General features: G+C 36.1%; 1 protein-coding gene across 1 annotated transcript in view; it reads right to left on the reverse strand.

The window, feature by feature from the left end:
- Positions 1–23,076, reverse strand: part of CCDC73 (coiled-coil domain containing 73) — a 95,179-nt gene that overhangs the window by 41,545 nt on the left and 30,558 nt on the right. Inside the window, exons 6-8 of the mRNA XM_017639705.3 lie at positions 14,619–14,657; positions 2,174–2,309; positions 1,857–1,936 (exon numbers count right to left, since the gene is read on the reverse strand). Of these exons, the coding sequence (XP_017495194.3) occupies positions 1,857–1,936; positions 2,174–2,309; positions 14,619–14,657 (255 nt within the window). The remainder of the gene's footprint in view (positions 1–1,856; positions 1,937–2,173; positions 2,310–14,618; positions 14,658–23,076) is intronic.

Consider the following 23,076-nt stretch of genomic DNA (forward strand, 5'->3'; position numbering starts at 1 on the left):
CACCAATAAATAAATAAATAACCTGATTTAAAAATGGGCAGAGGACCTGAATAGGTATTTTTCCACAGACAGACAGACAGATGGGCAACAGGTACTTGGAAAGATGCTCCATATCACTTATTATCAGGGAGATGCAAATCAAAACCACAGTGAGATATCACTTCATAGGAGTCAGCATGGCTACTATCCAAAAGACAAGAAATAGTAAGTATTGGCGAGGATGTAGAGAAAAGGGAACCCTCGTACACTGCTGGTGGCTTTGCAATTGGAGGATCACCATGGAAAGCAGTATGGAGGTGTCTCATAAAACTAAAAATATACAAATACCATACCACCCAGCGATTCCACTTCTGGGAATTTATCTGAAGAAAACAACATTTCTAATCCAAAAAGATATATGCAACTCTTATGTTTATCACAGCATTATTTATACTAGCCAAAATATGAAACAACCTAAGTGTCCATTAATAGAAGAATGGATAAAAAAAGATGTGGTACATATATACAATGGAATATTACTCTGCCATAAAAAAGAATGAAATCGTCATTTTCAACAACATTATTACCTAGAAGGTACTAATGCTAAGTGAAACAAGTATGACAGAGAAAGACATATACCATATGATTTCACTTCTATGTAGAATTGAAAAAGCAGAACAAACAAAACTGAAAGAGACTCATAAATACAGAAAACAAGACTGGTGGTTGCCACAGGGGAGGAGGTGAAGGAAGCAAAAATTAGTAGAATGTTTGTTATCTTAACCTGGGCAAAAAAATTATAAAGTGATGAGATGGAGAAGATATACCATGCCACCACTAATCAAAAGAATACCTACATATAGCAAGAATAACTATATTAATTCAACCAGAGTAAATTTCAGAGCAAAGAAAGTTATCTGGAACAAAGAGGGGCACTACATAATGATGGAGGAGTAAATACTCCAAGATATAACAATGTCTTATTATGTATCTAACAACAGAGCATCAAAATAAATGACGCAAAAACTAATTGAACTACAAGGAGAAATAGAGAACCCACTATTATATTTGGAGATTTTAATACCCCTGTGTAAGAAATGGATAGATACGCAGACAGAAAATCAGACGGGACATAGTTGAACTTAGCACCATCAATCAAATGGATATAACTGACATGTATAGGCTACTTTATCCAAAAATAGCAGATTTTTTTCTAGTTCTTCACATATACTCAACTCTTTGCTATCCTTGATCTTAGCCAAAAGACTAAAAAATAATCACTAAACACATTTGTCTTGAGACTTTTTACATGCTGTTCCCCTTCCTGAAACAGTATTCTCTTCCCTCCCCGACCCCTTTACCTCCAGTGTAATAAAGCCACCTGTTAAATGCCATCACAGCCTTTACTTTTTCTTCACAATATTTACAATAGTTTTAAATTACTTGGTATGTGATTTGTTTTATGTCTAACTCCTCCATTGGACTATAAACTTCAAAAAAATCAGGAACATGTTTTATTTTCTTCATACCTGTATCCTCACTGCCACATAGTACCTAGCACAGTCACTCGAATATTGAATGAATGAATGAATGAATGAATGGTGCTAATGCCTGATAGTGAATGTTTACTGGCTATTCATGTCAAAAAATGCATGCCACTGGTGCCAAGTCAAATAAAGAATATTTTGAAAATGGATTAGAACAAATTCATTTGTTATATTTATTGAAATCATAACTCAAAGATTATGAATCTGTATTTGAAACATCTTACTTATCTTTATATTTAAAAAATCTACTTAACATTCTGGTAATATTTCACAAAATTAATTATTTTAGGCTGTAGTTTATATAATACTATAAAACTGCATCAATCATACCTTCTTTAAACTGCATATCTCAGATTCTTGTTTTTTATTTAAAGCCGAAAGCCTTTTGTTTAACTGTATTGCTTCAAGTACTGTAAAATGAAAGACACTTAGGAAAACATTATATTCAATATACATTTTAAGAAAAGTATCACTAACATAGTAAAATAAATAGGCTTTATGCAATGTATAAAATTATTACTCAATTTAAAAATATTCATTCCACTGCCATTTAATATTATCAGTATCAAATAAGTTCAACTTGTTATAAATAAGTCTATTTAAACATTCCTTATTAAATATGTAAGTTTAAATAAGATAGCACCTACCATTTTGTTCTAACTTTTCATGATTCTCTTTTACCAATCCAAATTGACCTGTTATTGTGGCATAGTACTTCTCAATTTCATTCAGTTGCTTCTGATGATCTTCTTTAGCCAGAAGATGTAACTGGACTTTTTGTTCCTATTTTAAAGAGGTATTTTCATTGTTATACATAACACACAAACACACATATGTATATATATATATATATGCACACATATATTAAACATACATAAAAATTTCCTGTTTTTAATAATTTGTTATTGATATAAATATGTCATGAAAAAGTACTGAGTATACCACAGGGAGGAAAATGTCGGTCAGGAGATATTTCTAAATCTATGTAAAATTAAAACACTTTTTATTTCCTTGTAACAAAATAGTCACTTAGCTATACTTTCCTTGGTTACAATTACTTTTTCAAAAATCAACTGTTCTATTTTTAGAAGAATTAGTCCAGTCTACCACTAAGCAAAGTGGGGAGAATATTAAAGCAATATCCTTGATAATTTAAGAAATTTTTTCTCCAAATTTGCTGGCACAATTATGATGTGCATTATCAAAACTCAGATAATTTTTCTAAGATTAATATTAATGAATATAGCACCTTCTCACTGCATTAAAAAATGGAATGATGAGGACAATGTCTATCAGGGACAGAAAGGCAATATAATATAGCTGAGAGACATAACTGGTAAAAATGAAATCTATCTATAATGTGAGTCTTTACTACTTTCAGCTAAAGGAAATTGTTTTACCATACAGAGAAAAATGGCTTTCAATTTCAAAAAGAAATATTACATTAATAGATTTAATAACATTTTTTAAAGGTTTTAATCTTGACTTGGCATTAGCAGAATCACTGATTGGTTTCGCAATTTTCATTCATTTTGGCCACTTGGCCTCAGCTTCTATGATAAGCAGTGATAAAGAAAAGGGTAAACCCATCGACTTGGCACTCACTAACTATTTTCTAGATGAATTGCTGTTGTCCCATAAGTTTCAACAGTGGAAATCTGTCAGATTTGCCTGGCCAGCATCTGCTTCCCTTACCAAACAATACAATTTTAAGTATTTACTTGAAGTATTTCTTCCTCATTACAAAGTAGCAGGACTAAAATTCAGGAGTCATATTCTTAGTCATATTACCCAAAAAATGAAGGCTGTGTTACCCATAAGAAGCCAATTGAACACTACCTTTTTGGGATTTGAATCTGGAGCAAAAAAACTATAAAACAAAGGAAGCTGAGCAATGATCCTATCCAGACTGACATAAGAACTCTATCCTGGGTTCCTACATCCAGCTTAATAAAAATCTGGAATTTCTCTGGTTCATTCTCAAATCAATTCTTCACTCTCTGATTGACTATGAGTGTCTCCACTAAATTTCCTCTTAAACAGTTAACCAGAGCCATTTTGTACTGCTTAAAAACAAAGTACAGGCAATATAGTGAACTGATCAAGAGCAAGTCTGCCTATGTTTAAATCCTGTCTCTCTAATTTAGTTGCCATGTGATCTGGGGGTTATTATCTACCCTCTCTCTGCAACAGATTATAACAGTATCTCTCTCATTGGGTTGTTCAGAAGACAAAGTGAACACATATAAAGCACTAAGAACAGAGCCTGTCACATGACAAGTATAATATAATGTTTTATTCTTATTTCTTAATAAAAATGCCCTCAATAGTTACAATTTTTATCTGGAATAAGAACAAACCTCTCTAATACTAATAAAGAAAACACATTAAAACTTAAGTGGTACCTAACTATATATTATTGGCAAATCTGATGATAATCTTAACTTTTTTTTTTGGTATCATTAATATACAATTACATGAGCAACAGTGTGGTTATTAGATACCCCCCATTATCAAGTTCCCACCACATACTCCATTAGGGTCACTGTTCATCAGCATAGTAAGATGCTATACAATTACTACTTGTCTTCTCCAGGCGATACTGCCTTCCTTGTATGACCCCCACAACACTATGTGTGCTAATTGTAATGCACCTTTTTCCCCTTATCCCTCCCTTCTGACCCATCCTCCCCAGTCCCTTGCTCTTTGGTAACTGTTAGTCCATTCTTGGGTTCTGTGAGTCTGCTGCTGTTTTGTTTCTGCAGTTTTTTCTTTGTTCTTATACTCCACAGATGAGTGAAACCATTTGATACTTGTCTTTCTCCACCTGGCTTATTGCACTGAGCATAATACCCTCTAGCTCCACCCATTTTGTTGCAAATGGTAGGATTTGTTTTCTTCTTATTGCTGAATAATATTCCATTGTGTATATGTACTGCATCTTCTTTATCTATTCATATACTGATGGACACTAGGTTGCTTCCATATCTTGGATATTGTAAACAGTGCTGCAATAAACATAGGGGTGCATATGTCCTTCACAAACTGGGCTCCTGCATTCTTAGGGTAAGTTCCTAGGAGTGAAATTCCTGGGTCAAATGATGTTTCTATTTTTGCTATTTTGAGGAACCTCCATATAGCTTTCCACAATGTTTGAACTAATTTACATTCCCACCTGTAGTGTAGGAGGGTTCCCCTTTCTCCACATCCTCTCCAACATTTGTTGTTGTTTGTCTTTTCGATGTTGGCCATCCTAACTAGTGTGAGGTGATATCTCATTCAGGTTTTAATTTGCATTCACTGATGATAAGCAATGTGGACCATCTTTTCAGGTGCCTGCTGGCCATTTGAATTTTTTCTCTGGAGAAGTGTCTGTTCAGATCCTCTGCCCATTTTTTTTTTTTTTATGAAAAGCAAGTTCGTTTATTTTCTGACTCTTGCCAGGAATTCAAAGTTTTTTTCAGACCTCACTTTAAAGTCCTGTTTCTATAGCGCCCCACCCACATACCCACTGTGGTCTTGATCAAGTCCCTCTCTGAATCTCTCTTTCCTCATCTGTAAAATGGGAAGAATAGCAATCCTCCCTTACCTCCCCACACACCCACAGGGATTGGAAGGATTCAGTGAGCTGGAGCATAGGAAGGGGGCAGCAAAATCTCTGGCTCACAGCAGATTAGCAAGAACCTGATCCTCTGCCCATTTTTTAACTAGATTATTTGCTTTTTGTTTGTTGAGGTGCGTGAGCCTCTTTATATAATTCGGATGTCAACCCCTAATCGAATATGTCATTTATGAATATATTCTCCCATACTGTAGGATGCCTTTTTGATCTACTGATTGTGTCCTTTGCTGTACAGAAGCTTTTAGTTTGACACAGTCCCATTTGTTCATTACTGCATTTGTTTCCCTTGCCTGGGGAGATATGTTCATGAAGTTGCTCATGTTTATATTCAAGAGAGTTTTGCCTGTTTTCTTTTATGGTTTCATGACTTACATTCAGGTCTTTGATTCATTTTGAGTTTACTTTTGTATATGGAGTTGGACAGTAATCCAGTTTCATTCTCTTACATGTAGCTGTCCAGTTTTGCCAACACCAGCTGTTGAAGAGGCTGTCATTTCCCCATTGTATATCCATGGCTCCGTTATCATGTATTTATTGACCATATATGCTTGTGTTAACATCTGGACTCTCTATTCTGTACCACTGGTCTACAGGTGTGTTCTTGTGACAGTACTAAATTGTTCTTGACTTCTATGGCTTTGTAGTAGAGCTTGACATTGGGAAGCGAGATCCCCCTAGCTTTGTTCTTCCTTCTCAGGAATGTTTGGCTATTTGGGGTCTTTTCTGGTTCCATATGAATTTTAGAACTACTTGTTCCAGTTCGTTGAAGAATGCTGTTGGTGCTTGATAGGAATTGCATTGAACCTGTAGATTGCTTTAGGCAGGATGGCCATTTTAACAATATTAATTCTTCCTACCCAAGAGCATGGGATGAATTTCCATTTATTACTATCTCCTTTAATTTCTCTTTGGAGTGTCTTGTAGTTTTTAGGGTATAGGTCTTTCACTTCCTTGGTTAGGTTTACTCCTAGGTATTTTATTCTTTTTTGGTGCAATTGTGAATGGAATTGTTTTCCTGATTTCTCTCTATGTTAGGTCATCATCAGTGTATAGGAAAGCAACAGATTTCTGTGTATTCATTTTGTATCCTGCAACTTTGCTGAATTCAGATATTAGTTCTAGTAGTTTTGGAGTAGATTCTTCAGGGATTCTTATGTACAATATCATGTCATCTGCAAACAGTGACAGTTTGACTTCTTTACCAATCTGGATGCCTTTTATTTCTTTGTGTTGTCTGATCGCCGTGGCTAGGACCTCCAGTACTATGTTGAATAACAGTGGGGAGAGTGGGCATCCCTGTCTTGTTCCCGATCTTAGGGGAAAAGCTTTCAGCTTCTGGTTGTTAAGTATGATGTTGGCTGTGGGTTTTTTTGTATATGGCCTTTATTATGTTCAGGTACTTGCCCTCTATACCCATTTTCTTCGGAGTTTTTATGATGAATGGATGTTGAATTTTGTCAAATGCTTTTTTCAGCATCTATAGAGATGATCATATGGTTTTTGTCCTTTTTGTTGATGTGGTGGATGATGTTGATTTATTTTTGAATGCCGTACCATCCTTGCATCCCTGAGATGAATCCCACTTGATCATGGTGTATGATCCTCTTGCTGTATTTTTGAATTCGGTTTGCTAATATTATGTTAAGTATTTTTGCATCTATGTTCATCAGGGATATTGGTCTGTAATTTTCTTTTTTGGTGGTGCCATTGCCTGGTTTTGGTATTACAGTGATGCTGGCTTCATAGAATGAATTTAAAAGTATTCTCTCCTCTTCTACTTTTTGGAAAACTCTAAGGAGAATAGGTATTATGTCTTCTCTAAATGTCTGATAAAATTCAATGGTATATCCATCTCATCTGGGGGTTTTGTTCTTGGGTAGCTTTTTGATTACCAATTCTATTTCATTGCTGGTAATTGGTCTGTTAGGATTTTCTGTTTCTTTCTGGGTCAGTCTTGGAAGGTTGTATTTTTCTAGAAAGTTGTCCATTTCCTCTAGGTTATCCACTTTGCTGCCATACAGATTTTCATAGTATTCTCTAATAATTCCTTCTATTTCTGTGGTGTCCATTGTGATTTTTCCTTTCTCATTTCTGATTCTGTTTATGTGTGTAGATTATCTTTTTTTCTTAATAAGTCTGGCTAGGGGGTTATCTATTTTGCTTATTTTCTCAAAGACCAGCTCTTGGTTTCATTGATTTTTTCTATTGTTTTTTTCTTCTCAATTTTATTATTTCTTCTCTGATCTTTATTATGTCCCTCCTTCTGCTGACTTTGGGCCTCATTTGTTCTTCTTTTCCCAGTTTCAATAATTATGAATTTGGACTGTTCATTTGGGATTGTTCTTCCTTCTTCAAATAGGCCTGGATTGCTATATACTTTCCTCTTACTACTGGGTTCACTGCATCCCACAGAAGTTGGGGTGTTGTGCTGTTGTTTTCATTTGTCTCCACAATTGCTCTTGATCTCTGTTTTAATTTGGTCATTGATCCATTATTTAGGAGCATGTTGTTAAGCCTTCATGTGTTTGTGAGCCTTTTTGTTTTCTTTGTACAATTTAATTCTAGTTTTATGCCCTTGTGATCTGAAAGTTGGTTGGTAGAATTTCAATCTTTTTGAATTTACTGAGGCTCTTTTTGTGGCCTAGTATGTGATCTGTTCTGGAAAATGTTCCATGTGCACTTGAGAACGATGTGTATCCTGTTGCTTTTGGTTGTAGAATTCTGTAGATGTCTGTTAGGTCCATCTGTTCTAATGTTGTTGCTCAGTGCCCCAGTCTCCCTACTTATTTTCTGTCTAGTGGATCTGTCCTTTGGAATGAGTGGTGTGTTGAAGTCTCCTAAACTGAATGCATTGCATTCTATTTCCTCCTTTAATTCTGTTAGTATTTGTTTTACATATGTAGGTGCTCCTGTGTTGGGTTCATAGATATTTATAATGGTTATATACTCTTGTTTGACTGACCCTTTATCATTATGTAATGTACTTCTTTGTCTTTTGTTACTTTCTTTGGTTTGAAGTCTATTTTGGCTGATACAAGTGCTGCAACACCTTCTTTTTACTTCCTATTGTTTGCATGAAATCTCTTTTCCCATTCCTTCACTTTTAGTCTGTGTATGTCTTCGGGTTGGAGGTGAGTCTCTTGTAGGCAGCATATAGATGGGTCTTGCTTATTTATCCATTCTATTACTCTATGTCTTTTGATTGGTGCATTCAGTCCATTTATGTTTAGGGTGATTATCGATAGCTATGTACTTATTGCCATTGCAGGCTTTGGATTCGTAGTTACCAAAGGTTGGAGGGCAGCTCCTTTACTACCTAACCTCTAACTTAACTCACTTATTACACTATTATAAACACAGTCTGATGATTCTTTCTTTCTTCTCCCTTTTTTTCTTCCTCCTCCACTCTTTATATGTTAGGTGTTTTATTCTGTCCTATTTTTGTTTCCCTTCACTGATTTTGTGGATAGCTGATTTTATTTTACATTTATTTAGTATTTGGTTGTTTTACTTCCTTTGCGGTGGTTTTATTTTCTCTGGTAACTGCTATTTAGCCTTAGGCATAGTTCATTTAGAGCAGTACCTTTAAAATACACTGTAGAGATGGTTTATGGGAGGTAAATATCTCAACTTTTGCTTATCTGGGAATTATTTAATCCCTCTTTCAAATTTAAATGATAATCGTGCTGGATACAGTATTCTTGGTTCGAATTCCTTCTGTTTCATTGCATTGAATATATCATGTCATTCCATTCTGGCCTGTAGTTTCTGCTGAAAAGTCTGATGATAGCCTGATGGGCTTTCCTTTGATGTGATCTTTTTTCTCTCTGTGGCTGCTTTGAACACTGTCCTTTTCTTTGATCTTTGTTATTATACATCTTGGTGTTGTCCTCCTTTGGTACCTTGTTTTGGGAGATCTGTGGACTTCCATGGTCTGAGAGACTATTTCCTTCCCCAGATTGGGGATGTTTCCAGCAATTATTTCTTCAAAGACACTTTCTATCCCTTTTTCTCTCTCTTCTTCTTCTGATACCCCTATAATGCGAATATTGTTCCATTTGGATTGGTCACACAGTTCTCTTAATATTCTTTCAATCCTAGAGATCCTTTTATCTCTCTCTGCCTCAGCTTCTCTGTATTCCTGTTCTCTGATTTCTATTCCATTAAAAGTCTCTTGCACTTCATCCAGTCTGCTCTTAAGACCTTCTATTGATTCTTTCATTTGTGTTATCTCCCTCCTGTCTTGATCCAATAGCTCTTGCATATTTCTCTACAGGTCCATCAGCATGGTTATGACTTTTATTTTTAATTCTTTTTCAGGAAGATTGGTGATTTCAGTCTCACCAAGCCCTTTCTCTGGTGTTTGAGGGATTTTGGACTGAACAATGTTCTTTTGACTTTTCATGGCAATGGGAGTGGTCGCCAGCGAGTGGCAGTGTGTCAGCTGGGAGAACAAAGTCCCTTCCTGCTTGCCAGTTGCCTTGGCTATCTCCAATGTCTGTGCCAGTTAACCGCACACAGGAAGCAGCTCTGGGTTAATCTCCAAAGCTGCTGTGGGCAGGGCGGCCTTTGAGATGGCCTAGGGCAATGGCAGGGGGTCACAGGCCAGCAGCACATGTTCTGCCACAAGAGCAAAGACCCTTTGTGTGCCTCCCAGGCTCAATGCCCATCTCTGCTGTCTGTGCCAGTCAACCACGTGCAGGGAGCAGCCTCTGGGTTAATCCCCTAAGCTGCCATGTGCAGGGTGGCCCTCAGGACGGTCTAGCACACTGGTGGGGATCACAGCAAGCAGTGTGTTTTCTGCTGCAAGAATGGAGCCCCTTTGTCCTTCCCAGATTCTGCACCTATCTCTGCTGTCTGTGCCAGTTGACCACACACAGGGAGCAGCCTCTGGGTTAATCCCCTGAGCTGCCATGGGCAGGGCAGCCCTTGGAGTGGCCTAGGGCACTGGGGGGGTGGTCACAGGCAAGTGGAGTATGTTCTGCCACAAGAACGAAGCCCCTTTGTGCCTCCCGGACTCTGCACCGCTCTCCGATGTCTGTACCCATCAACTGCGCAGAGGGAGCAGCCTCTGGGTCTGGGCTGGTTAGCCGCATGCCAGGAGAAGCTTCTGTTAAGCTGTATGGTTGCTGTAGGCGGGGCTCCTCCCCAGCTGTTCTGCAGTAATGGCAAGTCAGTGGTTTCCTTGCAGTGCCAGTGGAGGGGAAGGAACAGCAGACTGCTTATCACTGTGGGGGGGTTCGGAGCTGCACTGCCACCCAGTTGGTTAGGGTGCCTGAAGTTCCTTAAGGTTCCCAGCCTGCTGGGCTGAGTGTGCCAGGACAATTTAAACCCTTGTCCCTTTAAGACTTTTAAAGGGCCTCCTTTTCTTTTGTTCCAAGGCAGACGGCTGTGGGAACCTGTTTGCAGTCATAATCTCGGATTTTACTTTTCTGCTCCTCTAATATCCAGTGCACCATGCCATGTGTATCTGTGCTCCCAGGGCAGATTACTAGGGCTGGTTATTTAGCAGTTCTGTGCTTCTACTCCCTCCCTACTGATTCTTTTCCTCCCACCAGTGAGTTGGGTTAGGGAGTGTGCTCAGGTCCCACTGGGTCACAGTTTTGTATCTTACCCTTTTCTGGGAGATTTTGGGGTATCACAGATGTAGCCTGGCTTGTGTACTGTATCTTCTGGTCACTCTTTTAGGAATAGTTGTATTTGCTGTATTTTCAAAATATATATGGTTTTGGGAGGAGATTTCCACTGCCCTACTCATGCCGCCATCTTGAGAATCTCTCCTCGGGTTCAATCTTAACTTTTTAATGATTTTAAGCAAAGTGATAATATCAATGGTAATGATTATAATAGATCAGTTTGAAGTTTCTCATGTACTCCTATGGGCTTTTCGAATTCACTAGTCATTTGAATCAATTACGTAGCATTTTTAAATTCAAACATGATGACAAGTGTACTTACCCCCTGAGATCCTACACTATCTGGGTAGTCACTGTTACCAGTAACTACACAATGCACAATAATGAACCACACTCCATTCCTCTACAATATTACTTACTTCTCTGATCTAGAGAATTACATTCATTTTCAGAGAAGTATAGAAACCTAATACAATTCTGCTCACTGAAAACTGGTCTAAAGTCATTTTTTCAATTCAAGCAATTTTCAATTCAAATCAACTTTTATGTAGGCTTTATAAGAGCATTGTCCACTACATATTAATACAGGTTTCCTTAACTTTTCAGTTAAAAACTGATGGATGAAATATGTTGTCATTGCTAAGGTGACAATCTTGATAACTAAAAATACAACAAAGATCAAAGTGATTTCACAGATATTCTCTACGTACACTGAGCTCTGTACACATTAGAGTAATTTGTGATATACTCTACTCCAATCATCCTTTGCTTGAGGCCAAAGGTGAGTTCAATTAAAATGCAGTTTCACTGGATGCATAACATAACTTGATTTTCAAATACATTAGCCTATTCAATGGTCATGATAAATACTACAAAGACTTTCAAATTACACAGGCACCTATAAGTCATTATCTCATATAGGACCATATGGGACTATTCATATATAAAGCTAGTTGACTGCTCTGATTTAATTTTGATGATGATATAAAGAGGCCAGTTGTCAAGTTTGACACTAAATGCTTGTCAACAAATAGTTTAAATTCTTAGGAAAGCTACAACAAAAAGAACAGATTGGTAATATCTGCCTGAGTAGCCTAAAAACATTTCAAAGGATAATACAAATAGACTGCTAATGTTACTAAAACTTTAATATTATATACTATACCATAATAAAGATTATTTGATTGAGATGACTAAGAAATAGCTAAGTACATACTGTTTTGGCTCTTTTTACCTCTGTGAAATGGTTCAAGTTATTTTTCTTATATATAATTTTACTATTAAATGCAAAGATTGTCCACAAGAAAATGTCAGGATTCTTTGTTTTCCAATCACAAACTTAACATTAAACAAATTTAATCTGTGAAAATCAAGATTAAAGAAAGAAAACATAACAAATGCATAACTAAGAGTGGGGGGGGAGGGGGTGTGTGCAGTCTAGAAGATTACTTAAAAGCCTCTGAGGCATTTAAATTGGAATAATTTAAAAATAGTATTTACACACAGCTTTTCTGAACTACATTTACTATTAAAAGGCATAGATGCACATTTCCCCTTTTTCCTGTTTCTTTGTGGAAACTGATTCAAAATCTTGGAGACAAAGTTAATTTCCTTTAAAACAATTAATTCATTATAAGTAAATTTTAGAGGGAAAGATAAAAATCCAAAATTAAATTTCATATATTTTTTATTTCTATTTTTGCAACTTACGTTTCAATTTCAATATGAACCCAAAATAAATGAATGGGGTTATAAAACTCACTTTAAAATCTATAGCATCTTAACATACTTTGAACTTTTTAGTCACATATAAAAGGTACACACTACTTAAAAAAACTAGTTACACATATTTTGTGGGTACAGAGATTATTTCCAGATAAACCTTCAGTCAAAAACATTCTACTCTGAAAGAAACAATGTGATGATTTTTTATTTATAAAATTTATTTATAATGTGATAATTCCAAATCATATGAAAACCTTCAATATTGACACTTTTAATAAAGAAAAATAAATCTTTCCTAGGTCTTTTTTTTAGAGTCAAGTGATATGCAAAAAATAAATAAAATATAACTAAGAGATGGTTGGATTAAGTTTTAACTTTGTTCATTAAGCTCTATTAGCTACTTAGTTACAGACACAGTCACCTAATACAGTAATCGTGGGAACACCACAGGGAAGATTTTCATCAGTGACAAAATCACAGTAAGAGCTAATTTGATGTTCTACAGTTTATTTTTATCATATTTTGTTCCATTATTATTTTTATTGTTAATTATCAACATGATCATTTCATCAACAGAAGGCTTGAGTACTATTAGAGACTGATGAATCTTTTGATTTATAATTGTGTTACTTTATGTATAGACGTATCACCACCTCTACACAAAAATCAGCTTACTAAATTCCCCAAAGACAGAAATTTGCTAGTAATTAGAGGCTCTCCTTTAGAAGATCATGAACTTCGTTAAAAAGTTTCTTAATACTATTTTTTAAATTACTTCTTTTAGGACATTTAACTTTATCAATTGCTCCCCAAAGTCCTCCTTGACACATGTGACCATTTTGTTTTCTGTCTTGCCCAGAGTCAAATAACATAAAAGACTAGTGTACTGATTTGATTAAAGATTAAATGAATTACTGAATACTATATAGCATCTTGAATAAGCATAATCTGAATTATTTAAAAGTATAAAAAGAATAATGTAAGAATATTTAGAAAAGGTTTTTAACTTTTAAATCAACTATCAAAATGCATATAAATTCTGCCATACTAGGTATAAAATATTAAAGGTACATATCAGTATATAAAATTATTTTAATGCGAAGTGATTTAATGCTTTAGACTGCCAGAAAAAAAATGAGGCTGTAATTCATATTAACAAAATACTCATAAGTGACCAAAAACTACCATACATATATTGCATGTTTCCATGTTTTTTTAAAGACTGTAAGTATCTGTTTGATGAAATTTTAAAGTGGAATAAAATACATTTAATATTGCCTTTGATCTTTAACTTGTAGCCTTATCTCCCAGGTCAGAGGGCACATTATTCAATTTCACTATATTTTGTGTAAAACCACTGTAGCGTTGAAGATGACTTTCAGCACAAATGTCATGGTACTTAAAGCTAAACAGGAATCTAGTTTTTCAGCTTCTTAATTAAAATCATAGTTTAAAATAGGCTGACAATATTATCTTTATTCTTTCCAGTTGAACAGTGACAGAATTTTCACATCTTTTATTCAATCAAGCTTGGCAATCTTTCCACGGCTCTTTTATTTTCTAACACACCAAAAACAATTTCAAAAAGTAAAATACTTACTTGATGTTTTTGTATTTAATATCACAAGGAGTGACCTCTAATTTCTTCTCATTTATGTAATATATAAACCTTACTCAAAAATTAATTTTACTTGCCTTACAGTCTGCTACAAAGAAGGAAGATTACAATAGTATAAACCTTCCCAAGAAGCCCTCTGAAGATTTAAGCGGATATGGGGGAATTTGGCTCAACCAAAAATACAGAAAAAAAAAATCCTGAGTCAAATAGGAACAGAAAGAGTAGCTAAGTAAATATTCCATTAACTGTTAGCTATAAAAATGCAAATATTTTTAACATACTATAGAAGAATGCACAATAAACACTTGTTGAGTGATAAAGGATGAGTACCATATCCCAAGTGTTGCATTCAAATGTTATTTATTAATATTAATCCATGTAACTGGACATAACCATTTTCTTTTTAATATAAATGTTACATTTATATTAACAAAAATACTATGCACAATATAAACTAATCTGGATATGTGTGTATTTTGTAATTTCCTTACCATTTCATACACTTTCTTCTGTAAAGAATATTTAGAAACCTTGAAAAAACAAGAGGAAAATCTCATTAAAATTATGTTACAACTTCCTACTCATATTAAAAATGTATGGTATAGAGTGTGGCATTCATCTTCTATGCACTATTTTTCTCTAGTGACTGTTTTTCAAAATGTTATATACCATAACTTTCTTTATTTTAACAAAAACAATATTCATTTATTTATCCAACATGTAATTATGGAGCACCTCCTACATGTCAGCACTTTCCCAATATCCTGGGATTCAGCAGTGAACAAAACCAAGTCCCTTCCCTGAAGAAGTCTTACATCTAGTGGGGTACTACTAGACAGACAATGAAATATAAGTAAAAAGTATGGAAGTTAAAGAGTGACAACTACTATGAAGAAAAATGAAGTAAAAGAGTAACAAAAGCAGTCTAGGAGAGCTTGCTAGTTAATATTAGCTTAGCAATCTTTTAAACAAAGATTTTGTAATCTATTTTTACTTACAAGCCCCTTTCTATGACATTAATCTACAATATAACTTTTTAATGCTTGTAATATTCTGTTTAACTTTATACCACAGTTTACCAAATCACTCCTACGTGATTAACATCTGTATGCTATATGTATTATATACATTTTTATAATAAAATTAAGTAGGGAAAAGAAAATGCTTTTTTAAAATTGTTGCAAATTTCCAAAGTATTTTCTACCATATTTATTGAAAATAATCCAAGTATAAGCAGACCCACACAGTTCAAAACCATGTTGTTCAAAAGTCAATATATTCTGAAATAAACATTCTTGTACCCAAACTGTTGTTATTCCTTTTAGCAGGATAAATTCCAAGAAGTGGAACTCCTAAGATTTGTTCATTTTTATAGACTTTCACAATTCCTACATAGTCCTCTAGAGTGGCTAAGTAAAATTCTAATCAGCCATACCATAAAACTCTTAGAAGAAAACATAGGCAAAAATCTCCTGAATATCAACATGAGCAACTTTTCCTGAACACATCTCCTCGGGCAAGGGAAACAAAATAAAAAATGAACAAATGGCCCTACATCATGCTAAAAAGCTTCTGTACAGAAAAGGACACTATCAGCAGAACAAAAAGGCATCGTATAGTATGGGGGAATATATTTGTAAATGACATATCCTACAAGGGGTTAACATCCTAAATACATAAAGAATTCACATGCCTCAACAGCCAAAAAGCAAATAACCCAATTAAAAAATGGGCGGAGGATACGAACACACACTTCTCCAAAGAAGAAATTCAGATGGCCAACAGGCACATGAAAAGATGCTCCACATCACTAATTACCAGGGAAATGCAAATTAAAACCACAATGAGATATCACCTCTCTGGCCAGACACCAGTTAGGATGGCCAACATAGAAAAGACTAGGAACAACAAATGCTGGCAAGGATGCAGAGAAAGGGGAACCCTCCTACACTACTGGTGGGAATGTTAACTAATTCAACCATTGTGGAGAGCAATATGGAGGTTCCTCAAAATACTAAAAATAGAAATACCATTTGACCCAGGAATTTCACTCCTAGGAATTTACCCTAAGAATGCAGGAGCCCAGTTTGAAAAAGATATGCACCTATGTTTGTCGCAGCACTGTTTACAATATCCAAGAAATGGAAGCAACTTAAGTGTCCATCAGTAGATGAATGGATAAAGAAGATGTGGTACATATACACAATGGAATATTATTCAGCCTTAAGAAAGAAACAAATCCTACCATTTGCAACATCAATGGAGCTAGAGGGTAATACGCTCAGTGGAATAAGTCAGTCAGAGACAGACAAATACCAAATTATTTCCCTCATTTGTGGAGTATAACAGTGAAGCAAAACTGAAGGAATAAAATAGCAGCAGACTCACAGACTCCAAGAAGGGACTAGTGGTTACCAAAGTTGGGGTGGGGGGGCCAGTAGCAGAGAAGGGAGAAGGGTATTGTGGTGTATCATGATTCGTGTACATGGTGTATGTGGGGTCACAGGGAAGACACTATAGCTCAGAGAAGACAAATAGGGACTCTGTGGCATCTTACTACACTGATGGACAGTGACTGCAATGGGGTATGGGGGGGACTCGATAATAAGGGTGAATGTAATTTCTTGTGAAACCTTCATAAGAGTGTATATATCAATGATACCTTAATAAAAAAAATTCCAACCAGCCATTCATGAGTGCTCATTTTCTTAAACCCTGTTTAAATTTGTTAAATTTTCAGCAAAAACACAGTAATTACTTCACATTTCCTATGAAATAAGTTTTTTAGCAAACTGCCTAGAACAAGCTGATAATTTTAGTTCATTTTGGTGGAATGGGTTCTGTGATTCATATCTTCAACAAATATTGAATGTTTACTGTAAGTAAAGTATTGATGTAGATATTGGGGATACAGTGTTGGACCAAAAATACAAAACAAAACACCTGTCCACCTTAAATTCTGGGCAACATAGGAAAAAAACAATCTAAGTAAGTTAAACTATATGATCTATTGGATATTGACTAGCACTGAAGAAAAATAATAAATTGGGGAAGGGGATTATATAAGATACCCAGGAAAGTCCTTTCTGACAGAACAACTTTTGAATAAACACTTGATAGAAGTGGGGAGAGTATTCAGGAAGTGCAAAAGCCCTAAGGTGGGAAAACACTTCCTGTGTTCAAAGGCAAGGAAGCCAATGTGGCTAGGAGTAATAAGGGGAAGAACAGCAAAATATGAGTTCAGAGAAGAGTGAAGAAAAATTGGATTGGGCCAAATCATTGTAGAGCTTGAAATTCATGATACAGATTTAGGTTTTTACACAAAATTAGACAGGAAGCCACTGAATAGTTCCAAGCATAGATGTGACATAGCCTGACTTACTTTTCTAAAGGATCACTCTATTATGTTAACTCTAAAAGGGAACAGAGGTGGAAGCAGCAAAACCTCCTAATAAACTAGTACAGTAATCTAGAGGAAAGTGGACTAGAGAGTTAGTAATGGGTATAGTGAGTAGTAGTCACATTATGGGTATACGCTGAAGGGAATACTGAAAAATTTCCAATAGAAAATAGGGAGTTATAATTAATGAGGAAAGAAAAGACAAAGAAGTTAGCTACTTTTTGGGAGTGGGGAATTTTATAAATTTGGTTTTGAACATGTCAAGTTTGAGATGTCTTTTAGATAACCAATAGCCAATCCAGACTGGATTTGGGGCTGGACATATACATTTGGAAGTCCTGTGTATTTAGGTCCCATTTTAAACACATGGGACTGGATGATATCAGAGTATTTTTAAAAGGCATACAGACAGGAAAGCAAAAGGGTAAAGATCATCTAGAAATATAAGAGAAAAAATTCAGAAGACTTTCAGTCTAATCCTGAATTTACGATCTACTATTGTGATGGTTAATTTTATGTGTCAACTTGACTGGCCGAAGAGGGCCCAGTTTAAACATTATTTCTGGGTGTGTCTGTGAGGAAGCTTCTGGATGAAATTACATTTGAAAGAGGGGACTCAGTAACGTAGGTCACCCTCCTCTATGTAGGCAGGCCTCATCCAATCTGTTGAGGACTTGAATAGAACAAAAGGCGGAGCAGGGATGAATTTACCTGTCCAACTGATTGAGCTGGGATACTGATCTAATCTCAGACTGGGATTTCTACCGTGGATTCCTCTGAGTCTCAGACTCAGACTGCAATTACACTTCTTGCTTTCCAGAGTCTCCAGCTTGCAGACAGCAAATCATCACATAGCACTTCTCTGTCTCCGTAATTGTCTAAACTAATCCCTCATAATAAAGCCCTTCCTACATATATTTCCTATTCTGTTTCACTGAAGAACCCTCACTAACACAGCTACCATTAGCAGAAAATAAAACTCATACATTTAGAGCAAATACCAAATTCTTTCAGGTCACTGTTCTTAAGACATTAAAACTTCTGCATTTTATTTTTTCTGACTCATGATTCACAGCTATATTTTATCAATACTTCTACAGCATTCTTCAACTTAAAAAACTAGTATGTAGCTACATTGCTATGAAACATAAGAATCTGAAAGTAATATAGAGTGACATGAAATCTTTTTATGGACACTATTTATGATTTTTTTCCTTCTAAAATCACATAAAATTGAGGTATAATACCTGATATAGACATTTTTCTTATACAATAACAAAATGATACTGACAGTAATTAATGTTACCTATAGAAGGTAATTTCAAAGATAAAGTACAAATTTTTTCCTATTATAACTATCCCTCACTTTATGGAAGATTTTCTGAAAAGCTAACTGTAAAATACATTACTTTACAGCAAACCTTACTTTCCCATTAATTTTCCATTAACTGAATTTATGCTACTAGAGAATAAAGTCCCTCAAAATACAATGTTAAAAACATTTAATTCCTCCTGCCTCCTGAACAATTCGGTCCTAAGTCCATTAGGTGTGGTAGGGCAAGGCAGTTGTCCAGGGAAAAGGAGTGAAGGGGTCATAATGGCAGTATTCCAGAACAGGGTATCAGGCCTGAAAGGAGAAAAAAAGATTTCCCCACAAGACAGAAAACAATCTACTGTGAAGAGTCAGAAGCTGAATAGAGTGATAAGTGTGACCCTGAAAAAGGCAACCCAGCTCAAGATGTCAGGGTCGTAGCAGGGAAAGGAGAGCATCCATATTAGGAAAGAAGGCACAGGAGAATGGTGAACTGGTTTTATACAGGGTAATTTATCAAGTAAGTAAATATGTTAAGGATAAAGGAAGTCATATTTCTCACTGTGAGGGGAGAAAATATATAAATACAGAAAGGAAATAAACTAAAATTAAAGTGGATTTCTCTTGGAAGTGGACTTAACATGAATTCATATTTTTTATATATAGAGAAAATAATTAAAGTCATAAACATAAATTATACTTGTGTGCACATAAATACATATATTATTCCCTAGTTCTGTCCACTGAGAAGGTCTGAGAAGAGTCATCCCTATAATAATGAGCATTATAGTGCCTAGATCTTGGCTTGCACCTACCATTTTCCACTGAAAGGAACCAGGTAACATGGAAAAATGGTTTGTCCCAGTACAGAGTGAGGTAAAATATAAAGTGATTCTGGAACATTTTGTTTTTATCTGAAAGCAGTAAAATGCTGAAAGAATGATGAAAACATGTCCCAAGACTCAGAAATTAGTTTGAATGGAGTCCCAATAGTAAAACCAAGGATAATTTGAGCATCAAAATAAATAATGATAGTCATAGATCTTAATCCATTAAAAAGAAACCATGAGGGATTAAAGATGGCATGAGAGATGAGACAGAGACCTCCTCCTAAAATCACATATAATATGAAAATATAATTTAATACAACTAATCCTGAAAGAGCAACAGGAAAGAAGGCTGCACAAGACTGCATACACCTGGAAAAAGGAGCAGACCTCACAGAACAGGGTAATGTACCAAAGCTGTAACCCAGTAGGGTCCCAAGCCCTTCACCCACCCCAGCTCACAGGCAGGAGGAAGAGAAACAAAGCAGAGAGGGAGTGGAGGCCTGGGACTGCTGAACACCTAGCCCTGGAAATCTTCTCTGGGAGCATGACCCTACACTGCACAGTGCTCTAGTGATTTAGTGTGGTTGGAAAGCTAAGACAGGTGGAATAAGAGACAGAGATTCCAGCAACTTGTGGAAAACAGGGACTCATATCCGGCTGATCTGGGTGGGCAGTCTGAGAGACTTCCCAAAAGTGAGAGGGTTGCTAAAGGCGCAAGGATTGCACAGAGCTTACTGCTCAAGAGAAAGGACAGGTAGACAAAGTTGTCTGTGTGCACTCTGCCCAGCAGTTTGGGAGTTAAACAATCTTCAGGCACTCCCTCCCGCTGGCTGGCTATGCAGCTCCAAGGGCCCCAACCATGATACGCAGCCTGCTGTGTCTTCCTCCCAGCTAGTTTGCACCGGGCTCAGACTCGCAAACTGGCAACCCCTAACCTGGACTCAGGCCAGCCAGAGGGAAGCCCCGCCTATGGCAGCTACAAACACAAAGCATAGAGGCTTATATCTGTGTGCTTGGCCCACTGGTTCCGGCACTGGAGACAGGCATAGCAGCCAGGAAGTGGGAAACAGCTCTTTCCTCCCCCCAAGCACCAATACCACTCCCCTGAGACCCCGACATTGCTCTAGGGGCTGAGCAGCTCTAGAGTGTAGAGCTTCTGGGCACTATGGCACACCACAGACAAATATGACACATCAAAGGAACCTAGCTCAAAGCAAAATTATGAATACACCAGAGAAAGATTCAAATGAAATTGACCTCATGAATCTTCCTGAAAGAGATTTGAAAATAAAAATCATAAACATGCTCATGGAGGTACAGAAAAATATTCAAGAACTCAGGAATGAATTTAGGACAGAGATCCAATGTTGAAGAACATAATGGAGGATATTAAAAGTAGATTAGATACAGTGGAGGAGACAATAAATGAAATAGAAACTAAAGAAGAGGAATACAAAGAGGCTGAGGCACAGAGAGAAAAAAGGATCTCTAAGAATGAAAGAATACTGAGAGAACTGTGTGACCACAGGAACAATATTCGTATTACAGTAGTACCAGAAGAAGAAGAAAGAGAAAAAGAGATAGAAAGTGTCACTGAGGAAGTAATTGCTGAAAACGTCCCCAATCTGGGGAAGGAGTTAGTCTCTCAGGCCATGGAGGTGCACAGATCTCCCAATACAAGGGGCCCAAAGAAGACAACACCAAGACATATAATAATTAAAATGGCAAAGATCAAGGATAAGGACAGATTATTAAAAGCAGCCAGAGAAAGAAATAAGATCACATACAAAGGAAAGCGCATCAGGCTATCATCAGACTTCTCAACAGAAATCTTACAGGCCAGAAGAGAGTGGCATGATATATTTAATGTAATGAAGCAGAAGGGCCTCGAACCAAGAGTACTTTATCCAGCAAGATTATCATTTAAATTTGAAGGAGGGATTAAACAATTTCCAGACAAGCAAAAGCTGACAGAATTTAGCTCCCACAAACCATCTCTACAGTGTATTCTGGAGGGACTGCTAAAGATGGGAGTGTTCCTAAGTCTAAATAGCTGTCACCAGAGGTAATAAAAAGGGATAGACAAAAAGTACAGAATATGATGACTAATACATAAAGAATGGAGGACAAAGAAAAGGAAAGAAAAAAAACATTATATTGTGTTTGTAATAGCATACTTGAGCTAAGTTAGACTCTGAGATAGTAAGGAAGTTACCCTTGAACCTTTGGTAACCACAAATTTAAGCCTGCAATGGCAATAATACATACCTTTGATAATCACCCTACTGGACCTAACAGAAATCTACACAACTCTCCACCCAAAAGCAGCAAGACACACATTCTTTTCAAGTCCACACAGAACATTTTCCAGAACACAGCACATCCTAGGCAACAAGAAGAGCCTCAATAAATTCAAAAAATTGAAATTCTACCAACCAACTTCTCAGATCACAAGGGTATAAAACTAGAAATAAACTGTACAAAGAAAACAAAAAGGCTCAGAAACACATGGAGGCTTAACAACATGCTCCTAAATAATCAATGGATCAATGACCAAATTAAAACAGAGACCAAGCAATATCTGGAGACAAATGAAAACAACAACACAACACCCCAACTTCTGTGGGACACAGGGAATGCAGTACTAAGAGGAAAGTATATAGCAATCTAGGTCTATTTAAAGAAGGAAGAACAATCCAAATGAATAGTCCAAATTCACAATTATTGAAACTGGAAAAAGAAGAAGAAATGAGGCCCAAAGTCAGCAGAAGGAAGGACATAATAAAGATCAGAGAAGAAATAAATAAAATTGAGAAGAAAAAACAATAGAAAAAAATCAATGAAACCAAGAGCTGGTTCTTTGAGAAAATAAGCAAAATAGATAAACCCCTAGCCAGACTTATTAAGAAAAAAAGAGAATCTACACACATGAACAGAAACAGAAATGAGAAAGGAAAAATCACAATGGACACCACAGAAATACAAGGAATTATTAGAGACTACTATGAAAATCTATATGGTAACAAAGTGGATGACCTAGAAGAAATGGACAACTTTCTAGAAAAATACAACCTTCCAAGACTGACCCAGGAAGAAACAGAATATCTAAACAGACCAATTGCCAGCAATGAAATTGAATCAGTAATCAAAAAGCTACCCAAGAACAAACCCCCAGACAAGATGGAATACCACTGAATTTTATCAGACATTTAGAGAAGACATAATACCCATTCTCCTTAAAGTTTTCCAAAAAGTAGAAGAGGAGGGAATACTTTTAAATTCATTCTATGAAGCCAGCATCACTGTAATACCAAAATCAGGGAAAGGCACCACCAAAAAAGAAAATTACAGACCAATATCCCTGATGAACATAGATGCAAAAATACTTAACAAAATATTGGCAAACC

The sequence above is a fragment of the Manis javanica genome, chromosome 11 (genome assembly GCF_040802235.1).
Source record: "Manis javanica isolate MJ-LG chromosome 11, MJ_LKY, whole genome shotgun sequence".
NCBI lineage: Eukaryota > Metazoa > Chordata > Mammalia > Pholidota > Manidae > Manis > Manis javanica.